Source organism: Antrostomus carolinensis, unplaced genomic scaffold (assembly GCF_000700745.2).
Source record: "Antrostomus carolinensis isolate BGI_N321 unplaced genomic scaffold, ASM70074v2 scaffold6262, whole genome shotgun sequence".
In the NCBI taxonomy this organism is placed as follows: domain Eukaryota; kingdom Metazoa; phylum Chordata; class Aves; order Caprimulgiformes; family Caprimulgidae; genus Antrostomus; species Antrostomus carolinensis.
Genome location: NW_010301484.1, coordinates 27,311 through 48,798, shown reverse-complemented (window position 1 = coordinate 48,798; position 21,488 = coordinate 27,311). Strand labels below are relative to the sequence as shown.

The 21,488-nt window shown below is 35.8% G+C and overlaps 1 protein-coding gene across 3 annotated transcripts in view; it reads left to right on the top strand.

Annotated features, from left to right (window-relative positions):
• Positions 1-7,617: 7,617 nt before the first annotated feature.
• The window catches only part of RFTN2 (raftlin family member 2), a 28,410-nt gene continuing 14,539 nt past the window's right edge, over positions 7,618-21,488 (top strand). Inside the window, exons 1-6 of one of the 3 annotated variants that reach the window (XM_029083891.1) lie at positions 7,618-7,702; positions 8,161-8,307; positions 11,388-11,571; positions 13,598-13,709; positions 15,822-16,134; positions 19,066-19,266. In XM_029083891.1, coding sequence (XP_028939724.1) covers positions 8,169-8,307; positions 11,388-11,571; positions 13,598-13,709; positions 15,822-16,134; positions 19,066-19,266 — 949 coding nt within the window. In that variant the 5' untranslated portion in view covers positions 7,618-7,702; positions 8,161-8,168. Of the gene's footprint in view, positions 7,703-7,792; positions 8,308-11,387; positions 11,572-13,597; positions 13,710-15,821; positions 16,144-19,065; positions 19,267-21,488 lie in introns of those variants that run through there. The other 2 variants (XM_010163466.1, XM_010163465.1) reach the window with 2 other exon arrangements.

Sequence of the window (21,488 nt, the reverse complement as noted above, 5' to 3'; positions counted from 1 at the left end):
CGTTTTCTGTTCTCTGTGCAAAACTTAGGAACTCCTTGGCAGTATCACAAGGTGAGATGGAATACTACTTTCTCCTCAACTGCAGGAAGATAATATTTTTTTCTTCCTTGCTTGTTCTGACCCCCCTAAGATTCCTTCTGTGTTTTGTAACAGTCAGATTCATCAAAGGTTAAAATACTGTAGTTAATAGGAGCACGAGCTATTGCTTATTTTTTATGTAGCATGGAGGCCTTTATGTATGTAAAATATCCTTGAGCTTTTCAATTTTTGATCTCTATAGTAATTTGAGGGTTTTCTTTTCATGACTTTTTTTTTTTTTCTTTTAATCATTTGAGGATCTTACAGGATGGGCATTATAGTCAGTAAGTAATCCATGTGTAATACATAAATGTACTTAAAGATGATTCTGGCAGTCAATAGCATTCTTTCATAATGTGCAGGAAGAGAGGTGGTATCTGGTTCTGTTCTTAACACTGTTTTGAAATTGTTGTGAAAGGAGATGCCATGTACTATATCTTGATTGCAAGTTACTACCTTTTGCTAGGTAGAAAAATCTGCACAAGTATAATTTACTAGTTACTGTTTTTAAGAACTTGTTACCATAGCAGCTGTGGGGGATTGTTATACCAATAAATACTAAAAAGATAAACAGTTTGTTGGATGCATGGGGATATCAGCCATGAGAGGTGGGAAATACTTACCTGCTGTAGGTTGTCATGTTTCTGAGCCAGTCTGTACCACTAAAAACATCTGTCAAGTTGTTTTTCTGTTTGAATTTTAGACTTACAGAATTCACCAATATGAAAATGTTACAGAAATCTTGGCGCATCGTAACAATAATTCATTTCCATGGAAGAATTTTTGCATAGTAAATACTTTTTTAAATTAAGTACTGAAGGTGCCAAGGAAAGGTTTTGTGTTCTGTTGGTCTTATTTATTGTATCATGAAACAAATATGCATTTGACCCAGGATTCAGAAGATTTAGTCCCAAGTCTTTTTTTTTTTTTTTGAATTCACAATTTGTTTACCAAACATGACTTCCCTGTTTTTAAAATGCTTTAGGCATCCAAGAAGTAAATTTTGGAACAAGTACTAGATTAAAAAAGTCCTTACTTCACACCAATTGCTTGAAAGCATAGAAATACTGTGCAGTCATTTACATGGCATCTGACTGTGCCTCTAGTCCAGATACTCACAAAATGTAGCTTACTTTACATTAATTGGTACAGATGTTAGGTTGTTGATAATGAGTTAATCACATGGTCTTTACTTCAAAGAACACCTACTTTTTTTACTTGCATATGAACTTGATCATTTGGAAGGCTATTCAGTGTTAGCACAGAAGTATGCCTGCAGCGTTGTGCTGTGGGACCTGTAACATCAGCCTGGATGTGCTGTTGGTTAGGGTTTTATCTCCAGGTCTTAACAGTGCTTTGTTTTGATTTGAGAGACAGAAGAGGGCAAGGCTAAGATCTGAATGTTGACTTTCTTCCAGGAACCACAGGTCAGTGTAGAAATATTGAGTGCTCTCCGTTGACATTGTAGGTCATCTTTCTTCAATATGCTTGCCAAGAATGATGGCATAACGTTAATAAGTAGTAACTGAACTTTTAAGCTTCCAGTACTTGAATCCTTCCATAGACAGATTTGAGGCACAGTAACTGACTTCTGTAACTTCATTGCAGGGATACACAAATTATATGTGCTGAGACAGAACTACTTCCTTTCCTTGGGTAGTGCCAAAAATTGTGTTGATGTTCTAGCATTCATTACCTTTTTAATCTCTGACACTTCACAGTATTATTCTCCTGCCACTTAAAATTTCCATAGTACAGAGCTTCCTGTGCTTTTATACAGTAGTCATTTAGCTAGCTGCAGATATGAAGATCCTGATCTCTCATTGATTTTGGGTGTTGGAGAGGGGTAATGTTCTCTCTGGTCTTCTGCAGTTTCCCCATTGATTGTTGTAAGGCTTTACACGTACGTTAGGAGGGAACACATCAGATTAGGACTGTGCTCTATGGACATTCAGTAGCTAATGGCAAATAATCATCTTTGTCTTTGTGCTGATTGTCATGTTCACATATTGTCAAACCAAATTCATTTTCTGGCTTCTACCACCTAGAATTTAGAGACCCTGTTTTTTACTGAGCTAGCTGTTACACTATTTCTAGCAACGATTGTCTATTTAATCTTACATTTATGTGGTAAAACATTAGTTCTACCACTCAATATTGGATAACACTGGATAAAAACCTGTAGACAGGCAGAAAAATTACCAAAGTGATCTCTATCCCTGTATTCTTTGTGCTTAATGAAGGACTTTTTTTCTTGCATTAAGTAGAATTCTCTAGTTCACTAACACTTTTGGTTCCTGCTATTTCTAATCTTAAGCGTCAGAAGTACCTTCATCTTTCCTGAAAAACTGTTTACAATTTTCATGTTAAATTGGCAATTCTTTGTATTCTGAAACTCATTTTTCAAAATGGCTAATGTTAAGTTAATGAGTAAACTACACTGCAATAGTAACAGAGCAAAAACTGGCAGAACACATGGCTCTTGAATTTATTTTTTTTTTCTGTTTAACATAGTTCTAAAACGAGAGATGTTGTATGGGTGTAAAATAGTTTTTATACAGTAAAATAGGTTTGTGACTTGGTAATGTTGAAATACTAAGGTAGTTTCATTTCACCTGGTATGAAAGTTCCTTCATATTTAAGTGAAAAATACACAGCTTAAATCAGTATTTTAAGGATCCAAAAATACAATGCCAGTGTCTTGATAGACGTGTGCAATCCTATACGCAAATCCTTATAAGCTGTTACATAGAAAATCCAAATAGAAATATCAAAAGCAGAACAGTACTACATAGTTCTCGTTTTAACAATGTTAATAATGTAGCTAACATGTAATGGGAAAGCAGAGGTCTTGTAAGGCTGCCTTAGGCTTTGAGTCACAAATAATTTAAAGTATTGAAACTGTAATTTTGAGGACCTCACGTGGTCACTTTGTACCTCTCGGTGGAGCTGCAGACTACTTGTATACTGTTCATAATGTTTCTAGTTGTTTTCAATCAGATAAACTAGAACATACAGTTTCATTCTAAAGTATGTGATTTTTGTTGATTTCATGGCTGTGTTATTTGATACTGTATTATAGATAAGTTATCTAGTTACTGCAGCTTTGATAAGTGAGATACTGTGGATGTGATGGGTAGATAAAAGCTTAATAAATTTGTAGAGAACTGTTAGGGATTTTATAAATCAAAAGCTCTTTCTGTTGAAACTACTTGTAACACAGCAATAATAGGTTTCTGTAGTTTGTCACTTCTAGTAAAGTTCTAGGTTGGTAACTAAAAGTTTGATTCAAATTGTTCCCGAGCTGCTGTTTGCATTGTGATTTTTGTCTAATTGTAGCATTGATGAGTAACTTAAATACAGGTTTAGAAAAAATATTAAAAATTAAATGAACTTTTATCATTAAACTACACTTCTTGCAGTCATTAAAACAAGCTATTGTTATCTCTCTAATTATTTTTAGACCATCAAGATATACACTATTGCAGGAAAGCTGGCTTTTCTGCTCAAGTTAACATGTCGAAGACGACTGTTCCTGTTACATTCACAAGATTGTTCCTTCAAGGTGGGGGGGGGGCGGAACTGAGGCAAAGAAAAAATCACTTTAAAAGTTGCCAAACCAAGGACCCCTCGGAATGGAACACTGTTATTTTCTTAACATTTTTAAATAAAGTATGGACAAAACAGTTTTAATCAAATCATTCTACAGAAAAATAACTAAATGGGGTGGGGGGGTTGTTAAATTGGTAGTTCTTAGCGATGGGGATGTGAAAAATATTTGACAATTTAGTTTCAGCATTTTTCTGATGGGTTTTTTTTGCTTTTTCTGTCATTGTCTTCTTTCAAGTAAAAACCTTACATTTGCCTTGAGTCATAAAACAAAGGAAGTAAGACTAAAAAGAATTTCAGAGAGGAACTGTGAAGTTCAGAAGTGTTGCAATTTGAAATGATTAATATTTAGGGTTTTTAATGCATTGGTTTTTAGTCCTATAGCTGTTCAGATAACCAGGTTCTGGAGAAATCTGACTAATTTGGCGTGTATCTCACTATTGCCTGCCTTCTGTTAAAAGTGTTCTGTCAGTAATGACTGATCTGTAGCAGATAATGCTGACTTTTTTTTTAAGTGGTGCTCTGGCATGGTTTTGTAAGCTGCAAACATGGATGGTTATTATCCCAAGTGGAATGTTTGGTCCAAATGTTACTTTATATTCAGACTTTGTCAGAGGAACTAAGAGTTATCCCTTCTGTTTCTTGTTAGTTGAGTCAGTTTTGGTTCTAGTGAAATCTTTATAAATAGCAATAACTTGTTCTTTAGGTAATTGCTACAGTTTTAAGGTATTTGTATTTCTAATGCTCACTACTCTTTAACCTTGAGAACAGGAATGGATCTTGAAAGGGTGTGCAGCTTGTAATAGTGAATGTATTCCGAGTACATCAGTGAAAATGCTTTGAGTGAATAACCTTCTCACAGGCGTGCCACCACTGATGCTTTTATCCCAGTGGTAGTCCTAACAGGCTGGAAAGTGTGAATGTTCTCCTCTCAGGAACTTGAGACAGTTTAAATTATGTGAATGAACAGGACTTATTTGTCTTGATTGCAATACTGCGTAAAAATTTTACAGCCTTTTCTTGCAAAGTCCTTGATATGTATTTTAAAATTAAATACTGCTTCTTTTGAAGTTTTTTGAAGTTAATGTAGCAGTAAAGCAGTATGATTCCTTGTGCTTTTAACATACTAGCCTATATCATAATCTGAAAGAGAGATGTCTTTAAGGAAATGTTTGCTATGGAATAGCTGGCTCTCTGAATTCCAAATCCAGTGGTTTATGATCCTTCTTGGGTTTTGTCATCTATTAAAAATTAAATGCTTGTAAGTAAATTTCCCTAAGTTTTTGTTTATTATTTCTAGCTATTATTTTGACATTGTGCATACACAGACAAGGAAAATTTTCTGTGTACTAGCCCTGTTTTCATAATTTTCTTTACATTTTGTAATTTCAATCAACAGGAAGCTCAAACGATGTGAAAAAAGAACATATTACTGTGAAGTACTATCTCCCATTCTTGATCTTTTTAAGATATTGGGGGAGGCAAAGTTTAAACTGTATTATTTGAATAAATGGTTTATGCAGGTCATACTTGGTTTTGGAGAAGAGAAGGCGTTGTTGTAAATAGGCTTTGTATTCAAGTTACCTTATCACAGGTGTTCCAAAATCAAAATGTTGTCTTTCTAATTCTAGCAAGAGAAGTTTCACCTAAAAGGGCTACTGACACCCATTTTATTTGGCACCTACGCTACAGACAGAGCCTGCCTTGGATGTCAGTAACGTTACTAGTGGGTACAGAGACAGGAACAGAAGAACATACATTTCAAAACATGAGTTTCAACCATCAGATGATGTCCTTGCATATTCAGTAAGTTTAGTAATGTAACAAAGGCAAAAATGCCTCCCACACAAATGTTGTCAAACCTCCCATGACACTGACAGCAGGCAACAAAGGGACATGAACAACCCTGAGGTGTGGGTAGATGGCAAGGCTTGGTCTCGCTTTCTGGTCAAAACTGCTGTGCAGAACTGCTGCTGCCTCTCATCCTGCACTGCTAGAAGACAGTTGATAGTCCCTTGCTGGACACGTGCTCCTGTTGGTGCGCCAGTCTTTTTTGCTATTTTTGTATCATTTTGCCATTGCAACAGAACAAAAACCATAAGGAGATCCTGGAAGCCTTCCACAGAAGTGTAGTTCCTTTAGATTAATTGGTCCATTGTTTAGCTATCTGTTTGCCTTTTTAAAAGTCTAAAGCTTATGTCAAGCTTCAATGAATGAGTCGCATGCTCTTTCAATGAGGGTTGCTGTGACTTCCCTACCTTGGTGAATCACAGTGTAGTTTAGGGATCTGTTCTTCTCTGACACCAGTTCCCAGAACCTTTTGGGTCACTGGAAATGGACTGTTTTGTAGTTCATACCCACTTTGCAATAGGATACTATAGCCATTCAGACACTTCCTTAAGCAGCTCTTGAATTAAGTAGTGGTACAATCCTGTTCCTTTCCTGAGTCATTCAGGTGCTTTGATGTAATTCTGAACTCCTGTGGGGGATACTGCTGTAGTTCTTGGTTAGTTTTGTTTTATTTATCCTGACATGTGGGATCTCTGGTTTCATTTGTCCTGTCTAGTGACTTCTAAGTCAAGTCTGCAGTGGCAACTGTTGACTGACTTCCAACTTGGAAGCTTATAACTACTTCACTAATCTAGGGGTTACCCAAAATAAGGACCATTGGTTTTATCCGTAACAATGCTTCTGTGTTGGTGTCATAGGACTTTTTTTTTTTTAAATGGTATAAGCAAACTATCTTGGTGAGAGAGGTGAAATATGGTTTAAGCTTTATCACAAAGAGTTCAAAATACAGTATTCTGGACTTGTTAAAAATCTTACTATCTTGAGTTAAATAAGAAGAAAAAAGGCAACCAGCCAGCAACTGGATTAGGGCTGCAGAAAGCTGTAATTTAGTCATGCCATGGCTTTATACAAGTGGTTCCAGTGGATCCTAAGGACTGTGTGGAATGAAGCAGCAGGATTCTCAAGATTGAGTGGACAGTTTACATATATGTCTGGTATAGCAACAATTTGGGGATGACCTTTATGGGGGAGGGGATAGCATTTGGGAGTGATGTCTGTGTAAGCAGACATGCAGGAAGCTGAAGAGTTCTGCATATTTGGTATGTTTTCCTAGGTTTTAATCATAAAGAGAACATTGAGGAATTTCTTCTCTTCTTGGTTTCAGCACCTGGGAGCTTGTCTTAAACACTGTATGCAATAATTATTACTTCAGTCCCAGGCTATGCACTCAATGACTTTTAAATTCTTATAAAGTTAAGTAACTCCAAACTGTAATGTGGATTTTAAAGGAGGTATAGTCTGCATTCCTAACCTACATCAAGTGTAACACAATTACAAGTGACTTCAGTAGTTACTGTAAGAGTAAAGAGAACCCTTACATTTTTACTGAACTTTTAGGACTTAAAAGAAAAATATATTTAGGAAACGGTGGTGTGAGTCTGTGGCTGTGCTGAGGTCAGCCTGACAGCACAAGAGGATTTCAGTTGTTCAATACCCATGAAAAAGTGGGGAACGAAGTCTTGTGACTATATTAATATATAATATTGAAAAAGTCTATGATTTGAAATGAGTAATATTTCAGTGTAACTTTTTGGTGTTTATCAAAACTAATTATGTACATTGATTTTTAGCATTGTGGATTCTTACTGATTTTCTAGACAATAAATTTATTTACTACATATTTTTACATTATTACAATATATTACACTATGTTCATGTTTTGTGTTGTTGTTGTTTTGTTTGTTTTTTTTTCCTCTGGAAGAAAGTTCCTGTGGAAAGGAAATAGAAACCAAACTTTGAAATCTGAAATAAGGACTAAACTGCTTTTCATTTACTTTTCCACCCTTTGAGATGCCAGAAGCAATTTCCTCTTGAAGCTGACTTCCTTTCTGGAAATGATTTTCGTCTCCAACCGTGTTGAGGCTCTTTTCTCATTCTTTCATTCTGACTAACTTGCTTTTTCCCTCCCCCGACTTTCTGCTGCAGTTGAGTAGAACTTCTGGAGGTAAGTAACAACAGACAAGTTTCTGTCTTAACTTTCTTTTTCAGTTCTTCTCCCCCACTACTGCCCCCCCTCACCCCGTCAGTCTAGAAGGACAAACAAAGCACTATTGGTGTCCTCTGCAAGAGCGCACTGATAGGGGGCTGGCTGTAAATTGACGTGGCATGGAAAATCTCTGCTAGTTTGTAGCAGCTCTAACATTGCTGCTAAATCAAGACTATTCTTACCAAGTTTGTAGCTTGAAATCGTCATGGGCTTGCTATTTCTGTATAAAAAATGAATGGAAAGTACCTTTGCTTTTTGATTTGGGAACTGGACTTTTTCTGTATTTGGATGTACGCCTAATAGAAGACAAAATCAAAGGGAATTATTTGGTCACTCTTTTTTTTTTTCCCCCTTGTAGTGAGAGCAACAGATCTTGTTGCTCCCTCCACCTTTTGCTGCGATTTAATCATTTGCAGATTTCGCTATGGGGTGCGGACTGAGAAAGCTGGAAGACCCAGATGATAGCAGCCCTGGAAAAATCTTTTCTACATTGAAGAGACCACAAGTTGAAACAAAGATGGATTCTGCTTATGAATATGTATTGCTGGATTTTACTTTAGAAGGTATCTTTTTATGTTTTATGTTTACTATTATAAGAAAGCAAGGAAGAGGGTTTAACTTTTACTGTAAGTCAAACAAGATAGAATAGCTTAGATACTTTTATCAAAGCTAGCCAAAACGTAAGACTTTTATTTTGAAACAAATCATGACGAAGGTTCTCACTTAGATAAAATTACAGTGGAAACTACTGAAGTATTTTTAACAACCAAACCCTCCAAATTACACAACTGTCCTTGTTAAGGAAGCTGGCTAAAAACTGTTAGAGACTTTCCTAGTTTCCTGTGAGTCAGATACTGCCATCCGTACTCACTTTGAATAATGGTTGTTTGAATTCCGTGTGACGGTTCAGAAAATAAACTGTGCCTGAGCATTAACTGAGTAACAGTTTTTTAAAATGCGCTCAACTTCCAAAAACAGGCTGTCATTGTCCTTGTTACTTTATGCAGAAGTAACAGTTTTAGTTGTGTACCAGAAGTAGTTTCTCCTCTTATGCTCACCACAGTCTCTTGGTAGATATTTTAGTAAGAGTCTTACAGTTTCTTCTTCCTGTTTTTTTCCCCAAATGCTTTACTTGTAGTTGTTGAATAGTCTTTTGAAATCATGACCAAAACGAAACAAAATTTGTATGCATAGCTAGAGGCAGACAGTGCTCTGTGGGATACTTCCTTCCCGAGGGTGTCCCGTCTCTAACAGAGCAGCTCCCTGTTCCACACAAGTTGAAAACATAAACAAGCCCAGATGGCTGCCCTCTGAAAACAGACAGCTCAGTTTTGCAGTCACTTTGTAGTAACTTGCGTTTTATAACAACCCAATCTACTGGAAATTCTTAATAACAAGGATTTGAAATAAAAGCAGTTGCTAGGAGGGTTTGATAAAGGGAGAAAGAGTAAGTGTATATCTTGATACGTTTTCAGAAACTTTTTCATAAATAAAACTTGGCCTCTGGTTAGTTTTAACTCTAAATTAAAGGACTGTAGTAATTTCATTTTAAATACATCATTCTATTCATTGAAAAGCAAGATACTAAGAGAAGCTACATCCTACTGAGTTGTAGTACTTGACATCCAACTGTGTTCTGCTTATTTACACAAATAGTTTCTCATTGGCACGTTCCTTTTGTAGAAACAACTTTGAGAAGTAGTGGTAATGTACTGGAAATAAAGCTAGGCTGCCTAATGCAGACATGAATTGCCTACTAATCTGCTGATAATAGAAAGGATAATAAAACTTTAATTTTTTAAATTTTTCTTTTAGACTGAAGAACATTTATTGTTCTTAAATAGCCTGTGTTCTGGATAGTTTTGCTGTGTTTTAAAGTAACAAGTTTCTGGAAGTGTTGTGTAAAGGATTTCTTGTAAAGATGGTTGTGACTTCTAAGTACATCAAATAAGTGCAACTAAAGGTCTGTCTCTTGTATTTTAATAACCTATCAGTACAGCAGTAAAGATTTATTTTTCTCCCGTTTAGTCTGATATTCAAAAGTGTTTAGCTTCAGTGATGTACTGTAAATCATGAATACTAACGAACAGTGAGATCAGTTTCAGATAGCTGCTTAACTTTTTTAGGTTTCTAACTGTAAGCAGTGGGATTTGTAAACACAGGTATCTTTCTGTTGAATGGTTCTAGCTGTGTGTGTGCATTTGACCTTAAAATATTTTTGTTTGGCATCTTTACTTCTTAGAGGTAAGATGATGAATACAGGGGGGAAAAAATGGTGTATATACTGTCTTGGAGGCGTTTGAGGTCTGTTTGCTTATGAAACATGGGGATTGGTTAAAGTACTGTGGGGAATATGTTGGGCTTTTAATTTTTTTTTTTTTTAATTTTTAAATGACATCAAGTCTTTGGTGGAATTTAGTAGTACAAATGAAGGGGAGCAGTGGACTCTGAAGTGTAATTTTAAATGCTTGTCAAGGATTGTATTCTATGGTCTTAATCATGAGGCATATCTCAGTTACAAAAACAACTGTTATTTTTTTTAGGTCAGTTTTACCACAAAGTAGGGGCAGTTTAAATACTGTCACTCAAGCAGAAAGCATATGCCTTTTCTACAACTCTGTTAGGGAAAAGAAGGAATATTGATGCAGCACACTAGGATAACATGCTATGAAGTTCTTTTCACTCTGAATATGAATATGTATGAAGTAGCTGTTTTGCTGTCATCTTCAATATCATGCATCTGAAGCTTGTTATACAGGTAGCAAGTTAGCTGTAGTTCTGTTATTTGTAAAAGTATTTTGGCTACCTGTTGACAGTGTATCAGGAAGGAAATTTTCTTAATGAAAAATGGTTGACACTTGCAAAATCAATGTAGTGATGATCAGGTTGCATACATTCCTGCTTTTTTTGGCTTGTGGGCTGTAGAGCAGTTATTTCATCAACACATATTTAATGTCTCCTGGATTCACTATGAGAGAATCATGGGATGGAGGTGTTACTAAGGGCAAAATACTATCTGTTTATGAAAGGAGGGGCTGTGATGTACTGTCTACTTAAAAAAAAGTCAGAGTATCACAAGACAGTGCAACAACCCAGTCTCTATGACTGAGAATTGTGAATTTTACATTAATAGGTTGAGTTTGCTAGTTATCAGCAATGAACTGCCTATATATATTAGTGATACTTTTTGGTGGTGTGTATTTCCCATGGTACACATTATTCTGGTTTCTCTTGATAGCTTTTCTGAGTTAAGTTCTTGGTGACAAGCAAAGTAGGCGTCCATTCCTTTTTCCCTTTAATAAAAGTTGGTATTTAAAAGCATTTGAGTGTTGTAAAACATTAATTACTAGGCTTTTGGGTTTTTTAAAAGTCCGCTCTAATGTGTGTGTATATATGTAGCAGTATTATCCCCATTTTATAGTGGGAAAGCAGTATAGAGATTGATGTTTTACAGAACACATCACTCATGAACCAGCAGAATTCTAATTCACTTTATTAGAATAAAAGATTTAGGCAAACTGAAGATTCATATCAAGTAAATGCCTTGGGCTAGATTGTGTGGTTTCATATAAAAGGAACTCACCAAAAAGTATAAGGACATAAAAAGTATAATGTGCTTCTCTTCTGCTTTTAATGCTTTTAGCCTCCTCTAATCCAGAAGTTATCAAGATCAGTTCTGTGTTGGATATAGCATATAAGGTGGAAGAATATTACAGCAAAGGATATGTTGTAGGAGCTGTTCATCCTATTATGCTGCCAATTGGACGCAGAAGGAGTTTCCCTGCCAGTCATATGTATCGAGTGGTACTTTCACGATTGAAATTAAGGTAACAGTGAAATAAATAATAAATGGATCGGTGTATTCCAGTTAAGCCATTTGTAAGTGGATTGCTTAATGTGCATAATTTATTATCAACTTGAAATGAACACCTCAGAGAATCAGGTAAGTGTTCCTTGTCTAGAAAGGTGAACAAATTAGTCATGTTTTTTTGATTAACACTAAGCATACAATAGGCTAATGTTTATTTTGCCTTAGTAAACGTCCAAACAAAACCCCCAAAGTTGCTTATTTGTGGGGAGGTAAATTGTTAGTTTACCCTTTTATTTTTCATACATGTTTATAATAGTGTTATCTGTCTTAGAACCTGCAGCAAATACAAGATTAAACAAAACACAGGAGAGTAATAAGCTGATTTAAATTCTCTCATGTCTGTTTTCAAAACTTGTGTTTTCACTTTTCCCGTAAGAGCATTATTCAGGAAAAATGACCTGTGAAGTGTGGATTAGTTTGTTGGAGAGTTTATTTTTCTTTCTTAATAAGAAGGAAATAATCATTCTGTGATTGGGAGGCATACAAAAGTTTGGTTTTGACACAGAGGAGTTTGTGTTTATGTTCTAGCTCCATAGTCTTTGTGTATTACTCCAGTTTTCACTGCATTGTAATCACCATGTGATTATAAAGAAAATGTATGAAGAAATTTTACTGTTAGTTCCTTTGAATTCAGAAAGATAATCTTTTGTTCTTATTTTGAATAACTTGATTTCTTACTGTGTTAAAAGTTGTCAGGTGTCCCCTTCTCTCCCAAGTCCTAATGTGATAAACAAAGCTTCTTTCATTTTCTTCTCTTGGAAGACTGAAAGGGTATGAGTTGGAAGGTTACCCCTGCCACTCCAGTGATGTTCCAGTAAAACTTGCTTTCATTTGAGAGAGCTTCTCAAATGCTTTGCTTAACAAGCATTGTCTGTGGTATTTGCTGCTCATAAAACTTACCTTTATAAATTCATCTGCAAACAAGGTGAATGTTGCCCATGTGAGCAGATGCTTGAGTAAGAAAAGCAGAATAATTGTTCTCTGGAGCTGAGACTTCTAAGAGCTGACCCTGCTAGCACATGGCTCCCCCAACTCACCTCGTCCATGTAGATGTGGGATCTTTATGAAGTTGTGGTTTGAACCTCTAGGCCCTTGAACAGGTGAAGGATGAGACCCTATAGCCTACATGTGAAACTGTTGGGTGTGCGTTCCCAGTTTCCTCTGCAGGTGCCATATTGTACCTATGTCAGTTTTCCTATAGGCAAATACACCTTCTCAGACTACTATCTGGAAAGTAACCTTTTATATTTGAGTGCCTCTCATTGATGTTTCACTCTAAAGCAAAAGATTGTGTGAAGAAAACATCAAATCCATTATTGATACACACCAGATATTGTTTGACTAATAACCTAACTGGCTTTGGATAAACATGATGAATACTATTCTTTAACTTAAAATAAAAGCTAAAGCTTACTAGATTCTCAAATCTGAGTGATTTAAACATAAATGTTACCCCAAATAATTGTTACTGCATTATGTTTCAGTATTTATCTGCACTGTATTTCATACAATAGCTGCAACTCTGCTTTAGTTACAAAAACTGAACAGCACCATGTTAACAGTGTAAAAGTACCATTTCTTTTCATAGTGTTTTCTACAAAATTGAATTTGTTTTGTACTTGCTACTTTTATAGCTTAAATTTGTCTTTTTTGCATTATCAGAGATTTTTGGGTTTATTTATTACAACAGCAGGACTGCTTGTCAGTAAAGCTCAGGTTCCAAAAGATGCCTATCTTCAGATGAAATTCCTGTTAAATATTAACATTCTTACCCTGACTTTGCAATATACCGTACCTGCCTTACATTTTGTGTAAGAAACAGAACAAACCACCAAAAACTGCAGACTTCTAAGTAGAAGTATGAAGAAGCATTGTCAGGATTTCATTCATAACTCTTCCAAAAGAAAAGAATTCTATATGCAAGCACTTTCCCAAGTTAGCAGCAAACTACTGACAAAGACTGCTTTCTTTCTGTGCTCTAGCCAGAAGCACGCAGCACCCAGAGGACAAAGGCACCCCAGGCTGGTGATTGAGGAATGTCCTTTAATGTATGAAACACTGACAAACGAAGTAGTGAAAGAACTGTTAGAAAAGGTAATGGAGGCTTTTTTCAAACTTCTCTTCAGACTTTTATTTCTAACATACATATATTTAGTGGTTGATGGGGGTTTTGGGTGGGTTTTTTGTTTGGGTTTTTTTTATTATTATTTTTAGTTGCAACCTTATTTTATTGCAGCTACAGAGTCTTTTCTTGATGCAAAATGAGTTATTTTTCTTCACTAGTTGCATTTTCTAATTTAGGACTTTTTACCAAGCCCTGTAAAGCTTTGGAAGACTGGCCACTTACACCACTGAAAGCAGAATCAGGCCCAAACTCTCAGTCAGTCTTTATAAAATGCTTATGTGATAGCTTTTTACAGAATTTATATATTAAAAAAAATCTGAAGTTTTAAGTTGTTCTGGATTAAGTAAGGTATTTCTAATGAACATTAATATATTCAATTTCTAAGAGATTTTTTCATTCTTTAACAGAAAAACAAAATATGCAGTGATTTGTATTAAACACTTGACATGGCTTTTAAAAATACTGTATAGTTAAAGAAAACTAAACTTCCACTGGAATGCCAGCTCTAGTTCTAGTTCTTCTTGTGTTTAACTTCCTCTGCAAAATTGAAGACTTACCGAAACAGGAAATTACTTTAACTCTTGTAATAACAGTGATATCCTTTACATTAGATGCCAAGGAAAGGAGTAGGGGAATAAGCATATTGGAGATCTTTAATGGTCTTTGAAATTATCTGAGTTGTTTAAAATTTCTAAATGGCTTGTTTTGAAATTTTCAGGTGTTCCAAATGTAAAATGAGATTCCATTGCACATTTATACTAGATGCATATTGCTAGGTTGATTGTATAGCATACTGGACAAACATTGAAAGGAAAAACACACTTGAAAATAGAAGTGATTGTCTTGCAAGCTGATCCAGAACAGAAGTAGTATGTGAAAACAACTTGATTTTTAAAATGCTCCCAGTGTTTTAAAAAGACTAAGCCAGTAATCCAGTATAAAACAATTTTTTTTAATATCTGAACCCATAAGACTTTGGCATTTTAGGAAAAAGATTGTCATATTACCTCTTTTTTCACATGTTCCTTGTCACATTTAAAATTATTTTAGTTGTCTTAGAAGCAGCAGCTCCGTATAATCATGTTGATTGGCATACTGGGTCATTGCTGTACATATATAATGATGATAGATAGTAATACTTTAGTCTTATCATGGTACTACAAAGGAATTGTAGTACAGTTAAACTACCACGTACCATCAGCTATTTGAGTGCTATTCACTCTTGATTAGTAGTTTGTGGGTTAACTGGCAAGTACTTCCCAGGCAATTTCTTCTTTCTAGGCTGGGTTTTCTGTATATTCCTGAAAAGTCTTTATTGCACAGGAGAGCCAATAGCACAATTTCTTCTTTCTAGGCTGGGTTTTCTGTATATTCCTGGAAAGTCTTTATTGCACATGGCAGTGGGATCACCTTCCTAAATGGCAGCACTCCTTATCCCAGCAAAAAAAAAATATCCCCTCCCTCCAAAACAGACACATCCCACAGGTGGCACATATTCTAGAGTTACATTTTGAAACTTCAGTGCAGAGAAAGACCCACCACTGGCTGAAAGCAGAGTTAAGAGGGTTTTTAATTTGCTTCTAGCTTTCCTTTCTCTGCTTCTTCACTATTCTTGGTAATAGTGAAGCTGAGTAGCCTCTGAGGGAACCAGGGGATAATGAATCATGATATATGACAAATAGATATTTCTATAGTATTAGTGGTCAGTAATTTTAGTATGACTGGTATCACATGTTTAGAGAAACAATACTATTTATTGCACCACTATACAGTTTATCACTGCAACACAGCAAGTACAATAGTTTGGATTTGTTCTAAATGAAGGATTTTGTATATATTAAAGTTAGTACCAGTGCTGGCCATCTCTCTTGGCCTGAGTCCAAAGACATGATGGAAGACTTCCATTTACTTTGAAACATGGCCGGTGTACAAAGGCAAGCCACCCTTCTATAGTACAGTGTTATGTCTTTATTTCCTTGAAAATCAGCGGTTTAGTTTAACAGAACATGTATATAGAAGCTTTTTTAAGTTACATGCAGTTCTAACATCACTTTGCAGTTAAAATTCTGTTGTAAATACAGGTTAATGAAGCTGCTAAAAGAGGAAAGAAGTTTGTGGGGTTTATAACGCAACATTTTCCTCAACCTAAAGCCTGTAATGGAACGAGCACAGATGGAAGTTCTGAGTTGGAATCAACACTGGGCAGAAGAAACAGGGAACACAGAAGAAAAAATTCTGATGAAAACTATAAAAACTGGAGTGAAGGGACATTGAGTGGTCACTCATCTGAGAGTGGGATAGAGGAGGAAATGCAAGGAGAAAGCGGTCTGTTACAGGATGCAGATTTCCAGTTTGGAAAAGAAGTCAACCCTGTTAAACCACGAAAAGGAGACGGTAATAAACGCTGCTTGTTTATTCTAGAAATAAGGTGTTTTATTGAGCTGTTGTTAATGTGTTGGAAAAAATAACAGAACAGCATGTTTTGTTGTATCAGCTACTGGTTTTGGAAGATGTATCTTCCTTAAATGCATACATATTTCTAAAAAAATTGTCTGTTGAGAAAACAGAAAAAATAATTACCTTCTACTGTACATACGTAGAATACATTAAAATGACATTTCCGTTTTCATATGGAGTATTATAAAGGTAAAATTCTAGTTTGCAATTTAAAAAAAAAGGAAAAAACCCAAACAAACACAAAAAATCACTCACAGTGTAATTCTGATATTAAATGTGTTGCAAACAGCCTTTTTTTTTTTTTGCTTTATATATGTATAACAAATATGTGGTGGTAAATCTTTTTTTAGATGGATGCAGTTGTTTTAAAACTTTTTCCAAATGTGTGTAGTTTATTGCTTTTAATATTAAATTGTAAACATGTAATGGATTTCCAAGAATATTACAACTCCGATCCTCCTGTCTTTGTCAAAACTGACAACAGAGAGCACCTTCCAGCTAGAGCTGTAATTTTATGTGCTTCTAGCCAGCTCATGCAACGTATAGCCAACAAATCTGTTCATAATGGATTCTTTCTGGTTAACGTGCCTTCAAGAAGCATCCTGAAAGAGATCACTTAAATTAATGCATTGACTATGAAATCAAAGGTCATAATTGTTACAAAATGAATTTACACTAGGGAAAAGTAAGCATTAAAAAGTTGTAAAGGAAGGAAAAGTATGATTGAAAAAAGCTGATGCTGTGGTAGGACAGTTGCAGAGGAATCTGAGATAGTGTAGTCTCTGGGAGATATTGCCTGAAACAGTGACTTCAGTTACTGAAGCACTAAAACTTCCTGATTTACTAGGGAGAAAAGGTGAAAATAAGAAGTAATCTAAAGCATGAGAAGATGGTATTGTATAGAAAGCAGGTAGCATGAAACTTTCATGTCAGACTGCATTTTGACATAATAGCTTCTTCCCTGATGGGTCAGACATGTTTTAACTGCTCTCAAAAGCAACCTTTTCACTTTCCTGTTACGAGTTAAGCACCCTTTCCAGTGTGTAGACTGTCAGGATAATGACACTAAGCACTGAGATAATCAATGCCCCTCTTATTTTTAATAGTGGAATTAAAGCAGTTCTTGTACAACATGCTGAGCCTTTATAGTGTGATCTGTTAAAGCCTAGCTCGTTCCTTACAGCTTGAAATAGTGGGTTTGCTATATGTAGGAGAATAGGAATCCAGTAAGTAAAAAGCAGAAAACTCTTGGTTCTGTTAAGGAGCTTTCTTTGTGCAGACTGGTATGACCAGGTCGATTAGCAACCAATACGTTCCCTACATGCAGTGTTCTCAGAAAGTTCTTCAAAAAACTTTGGTAAGAATGCCAGCTTTCTCTATACTAGTCACATACTCAGTGAAGTTATTGGGAGTTCATAAGACAAAACTTCTGAGAACTTAACCAGTTTTCTTTGTAAGTGTTGTATGTAACCATCACTTTAAAAAAAAAAAAAAACCTCATGTGAATTTTACAAGTGTTAAATGCACATAGGTATGTACTGCCACTTAAGTATGCCATTTCTATTTAGGTCTGGTCAAAAGATGCCAAACTGTGTCCAAGTTGTAGATTTGCGGATCATAACATATGAATTTTGACTATTTATAAATACACTGTTTGCAGAGGCAAGTTTCTGATACACAGGAGCAATTGAATAGTTGTATCAGGAAACTTGATTATTTTTTTACTGAAGAACAAATCTAAAAGTGGTCTTGCTTTAGTATATAGGAAAGGAAATTGAAGCTTGTCAGGATAAACACTTCTATGTTAATACAGCCAACTGTAGAGGTGATAAAATAAAACTGTATAGAAAGGGAGTCAGCTCTTACTGATAAGAGCTCAAAATTTTGTTCTGAATTTACTCTATCTTATTCCAGATACCTTATGTCACTTGCAGTGGGTGTGGTAACACTTTTCAAAAGAGAGAGGGGTCTTCCCAGGGATGGATTCAGACTGCTTGTAGTCCAAATCCTACTTTGGAAAGCTCCCTCTGTTTCTGGAGCCTAAAGAGACTAGCTTCTTAAGTGTGAATACTTCATAGAGGTTGGTTTGTGTTGATTTAGGCTGTTCAAATGTTGAAGTATTAGACAGTATGAGAACACTTTGGCAACTGCTTTGTGTTATTTCTCCACAGCAGTGACATACATGTGAGTGTATTTGTAGAATACACTATATAGCTAGGACTTTATAACTTGTCACTAGTGGTTTTCTAAAGTGCTATGGATTTGTGAATTTCAGTTACTGATAAATGCTTGTTTATTACTCTTTTTGTAACAGCAGTGCATTAATGCCTAGATATAAAAAGCATTTGAGGATATGCAGGCTTTGTGTGCTTAACTCTCATGCTTATCAGTTACTGTTGGGAGACCCCAGTAAGCAACTAACTATACCAGTGATTAAGTAATCTTCAGAAAATAATGGTAAAAATCAATACTGTACCAGGTGTTCCTAATATTTAAAAATTTAGAAAATTCTTTAATTTCCGGTTATAGTAATTTCAAGTATTTGTAGTCAGAAGTTCCATGAGTAGCAGAAACAAAGCCTGCTTTTCTTAACTCTAGTATATTTTCTCTACATATACCTAAAAGGTCCAGTGACAACCCAACTGTAATATGTTCACATTTTTCTCATATCTCGGAGCATCCCTCACTCAAACCTCATCCTGAGTACGTTTGGGGCTCAGGCTGAGTACAGTTGCATCAGGAAACAATTCTAAAACTGGTGCTTAGAATTAGAAAACCATGTTGAAATAAGAGGGGTTGGTTTTGGTTTTTGGGGTTTTTTTGAGCACTCTTCTAGAGATTCATTCTTCTTCCTTTTTCTTTTCTTAGACAAGCTATATACAGTCTTCAATGTTTTTGATGATGATTCTACCTGCTGGACCTATCATGAAGGTGCTTTGTCTATGAAAGTAACAAGAAAGGGGCCAGTTATTAGCACACTGGAAGCAGACTGGCTAGAATTAACCACATTTTATTATAAACAAGGGTTGTCCTTAATTGATTCTTTTGTACACTGGGAAACTTCTAAAGGTGAGTACTGTTCCAGAATATCATGAAACTTTTACTTGTTTACATAGAAGTACATTATTTTCAAAAAGTAGATCATGTTTTGCTTCTTGGTGTGAAGGGCAATATGTAAACATGTTCAGATAGTCATTGTAAATCATACTCATAGAATATGATACCTGAAAAGGGAATGACTTGTTTTCTGGGCAGTTATAGCTCTGAATAATTGAAATTTCTGCTTTGTTTTATCAAATTGAAGATTTCCAAAGCAGGAAAGTAGTGTAGTGTTATAATGAAATAAGACTTTTGTTATAGTTCTTTTTTTTTTTTTTTTTTTTTTTTATTTTTTAATGAAAATATAAGGGGGGGGGATCATTAGATACCTGTTTCCCTGATGTTCATATTCTGCTGCTCCCTGTAGATACTGTGCTGCGCTCTGAGTATTTCTTATAAGACAAAAGAAGACCTTGGGTTTTCATTGTGCTTACTGTACCATTAAACCTAAGTCAGACTTTCTGTGCTTCATGTTTTCTCCACGTCTTTGCTGGGCTAAAATTCTTTCCAGAACACCAGATTGCACTGAAATTCATCTGTTGATCCCGAAGTTTCAGGATGTTTTCTACAGATTGTTGGGGTCAGGGATGGACACATGCAGAGCAGAGAAATCTGGTTTTGTCCTTGCCCTTAACTGTAGGCTGATCCTCTAGGACCTCTTCCCATAGATGGGAGAGGTCTGTCCTGGACCCTCCTGCTTCCTGTGCTCTCCTGTGGGAATCTGTCAACTCAGTTAACACACAGATTGTTACCATGATAGAGCTTCAGGCCACAGGATTTTCAAATTCCCTTGTTCATTCTGCCAGTTTCAGTTTGATCTCAGTTTTTATTCTGGAGAGATCCTACTAGCTCTGTCAGAGTTCCTAGCCTTCATCCTCCTGATGAACAGACGTGAGCCCAACATCAGCAGTGCCGCTGCTGGCCCAGGCCCAGGGCTGCACACCCTGCTGAGCCCCAAGTCCTGCGTTTTGGCAGAGCTGTGAGGCAGTGCTGACAACAGGAGAAGCCATTTATTGGCTAAAGTATTTTGAACTCGAAAACTGTTGTTGGGAAAATATGTAATTAAGAGATTCATCTCCATTTGAACTGAGTTTGTCTGAAAGCCAGAAATTGGAAGTGTTGCAAAAAATAGTATGTAGCTCCCGTTGTGCAATTACTTGAAAATAATATGAAGAAAATGGTAGTACTCTAGTGTCAGGCAAACAGGCCAAGAGAGTCTAACATAATTAATAGTTTCAGGATTTATTAATGTAATCAGTGTTTCATACCAAACTTTAAATTTATACTTCACTAATGTGATATTTTGTCTTTGGTTGGATCTGTTCACAACTTGTTTGTTTTCAGTTGTTGGTGTTCCTTTAGAATTGCTCATGGCAGTTCAGTGTAAGCAAGTGAAGCACAGGGCTGCAGTGGAGAAAAGTCTTGCACAGTTTGTTGGAAAAGTTTTGGAGACCCTAGATGATTTTTGCAATCCTTGGGCTGATTATCAAGTGCAGTAGTTTACTTAATAATGTATTAAAGTGGCTTTCATAAATCATTTTACATCTGCTTCTTACACGAATTATACAAGGAGGATAGAATTACTGGGGTTTCAAGTAGTTTTTTTATATTTAGTATATGTTTTATTTAATGCTTTTTGCCCCTTATGTTCTGGTTTAAAATAATATGCATTCAGCGTCCCCATTGCAAGGCCTGGATTAGTGAAGGGCTTAAATTAAAAAAAAAAAAAAAAAAATCAAAACCATAAAATCTTTGGCAGTTAGATAATCAAAAAATCAAACCCCGAAAATGATAAGAACTCTTCAGTTTTAATTGTTCTCAGTAACTTAGTTTTGACTGTGAATCCCTGCATTCTGTAGCTCTGCAATAAATACAGTGATTGTCAGAGGAACGCAAGCGCGTGAATATCACTGTATTTGCCTCAGATTAAATTTGGCAGCTAGTCCCTCTCAAATGGCACTTACTTCTGTTGCACATAAAATATCTAATGGCTCAGTTTGTATTGGCCATCTTTTTTGCTCTTAAACTATAATTCCTATCTATTCATGTCAGTGGAAGAGCAAAGTTTCCTTTGGGGGAGGAGAGGTGAGAAATCAGACTTCTGGTTTTCAATACAGATTTTTTAGAGCTGGGAAATAGCTCTCTGGAGATAGGTTACAACTCACTGAGGGGTGTCTTTGGCAGCTGTTGAA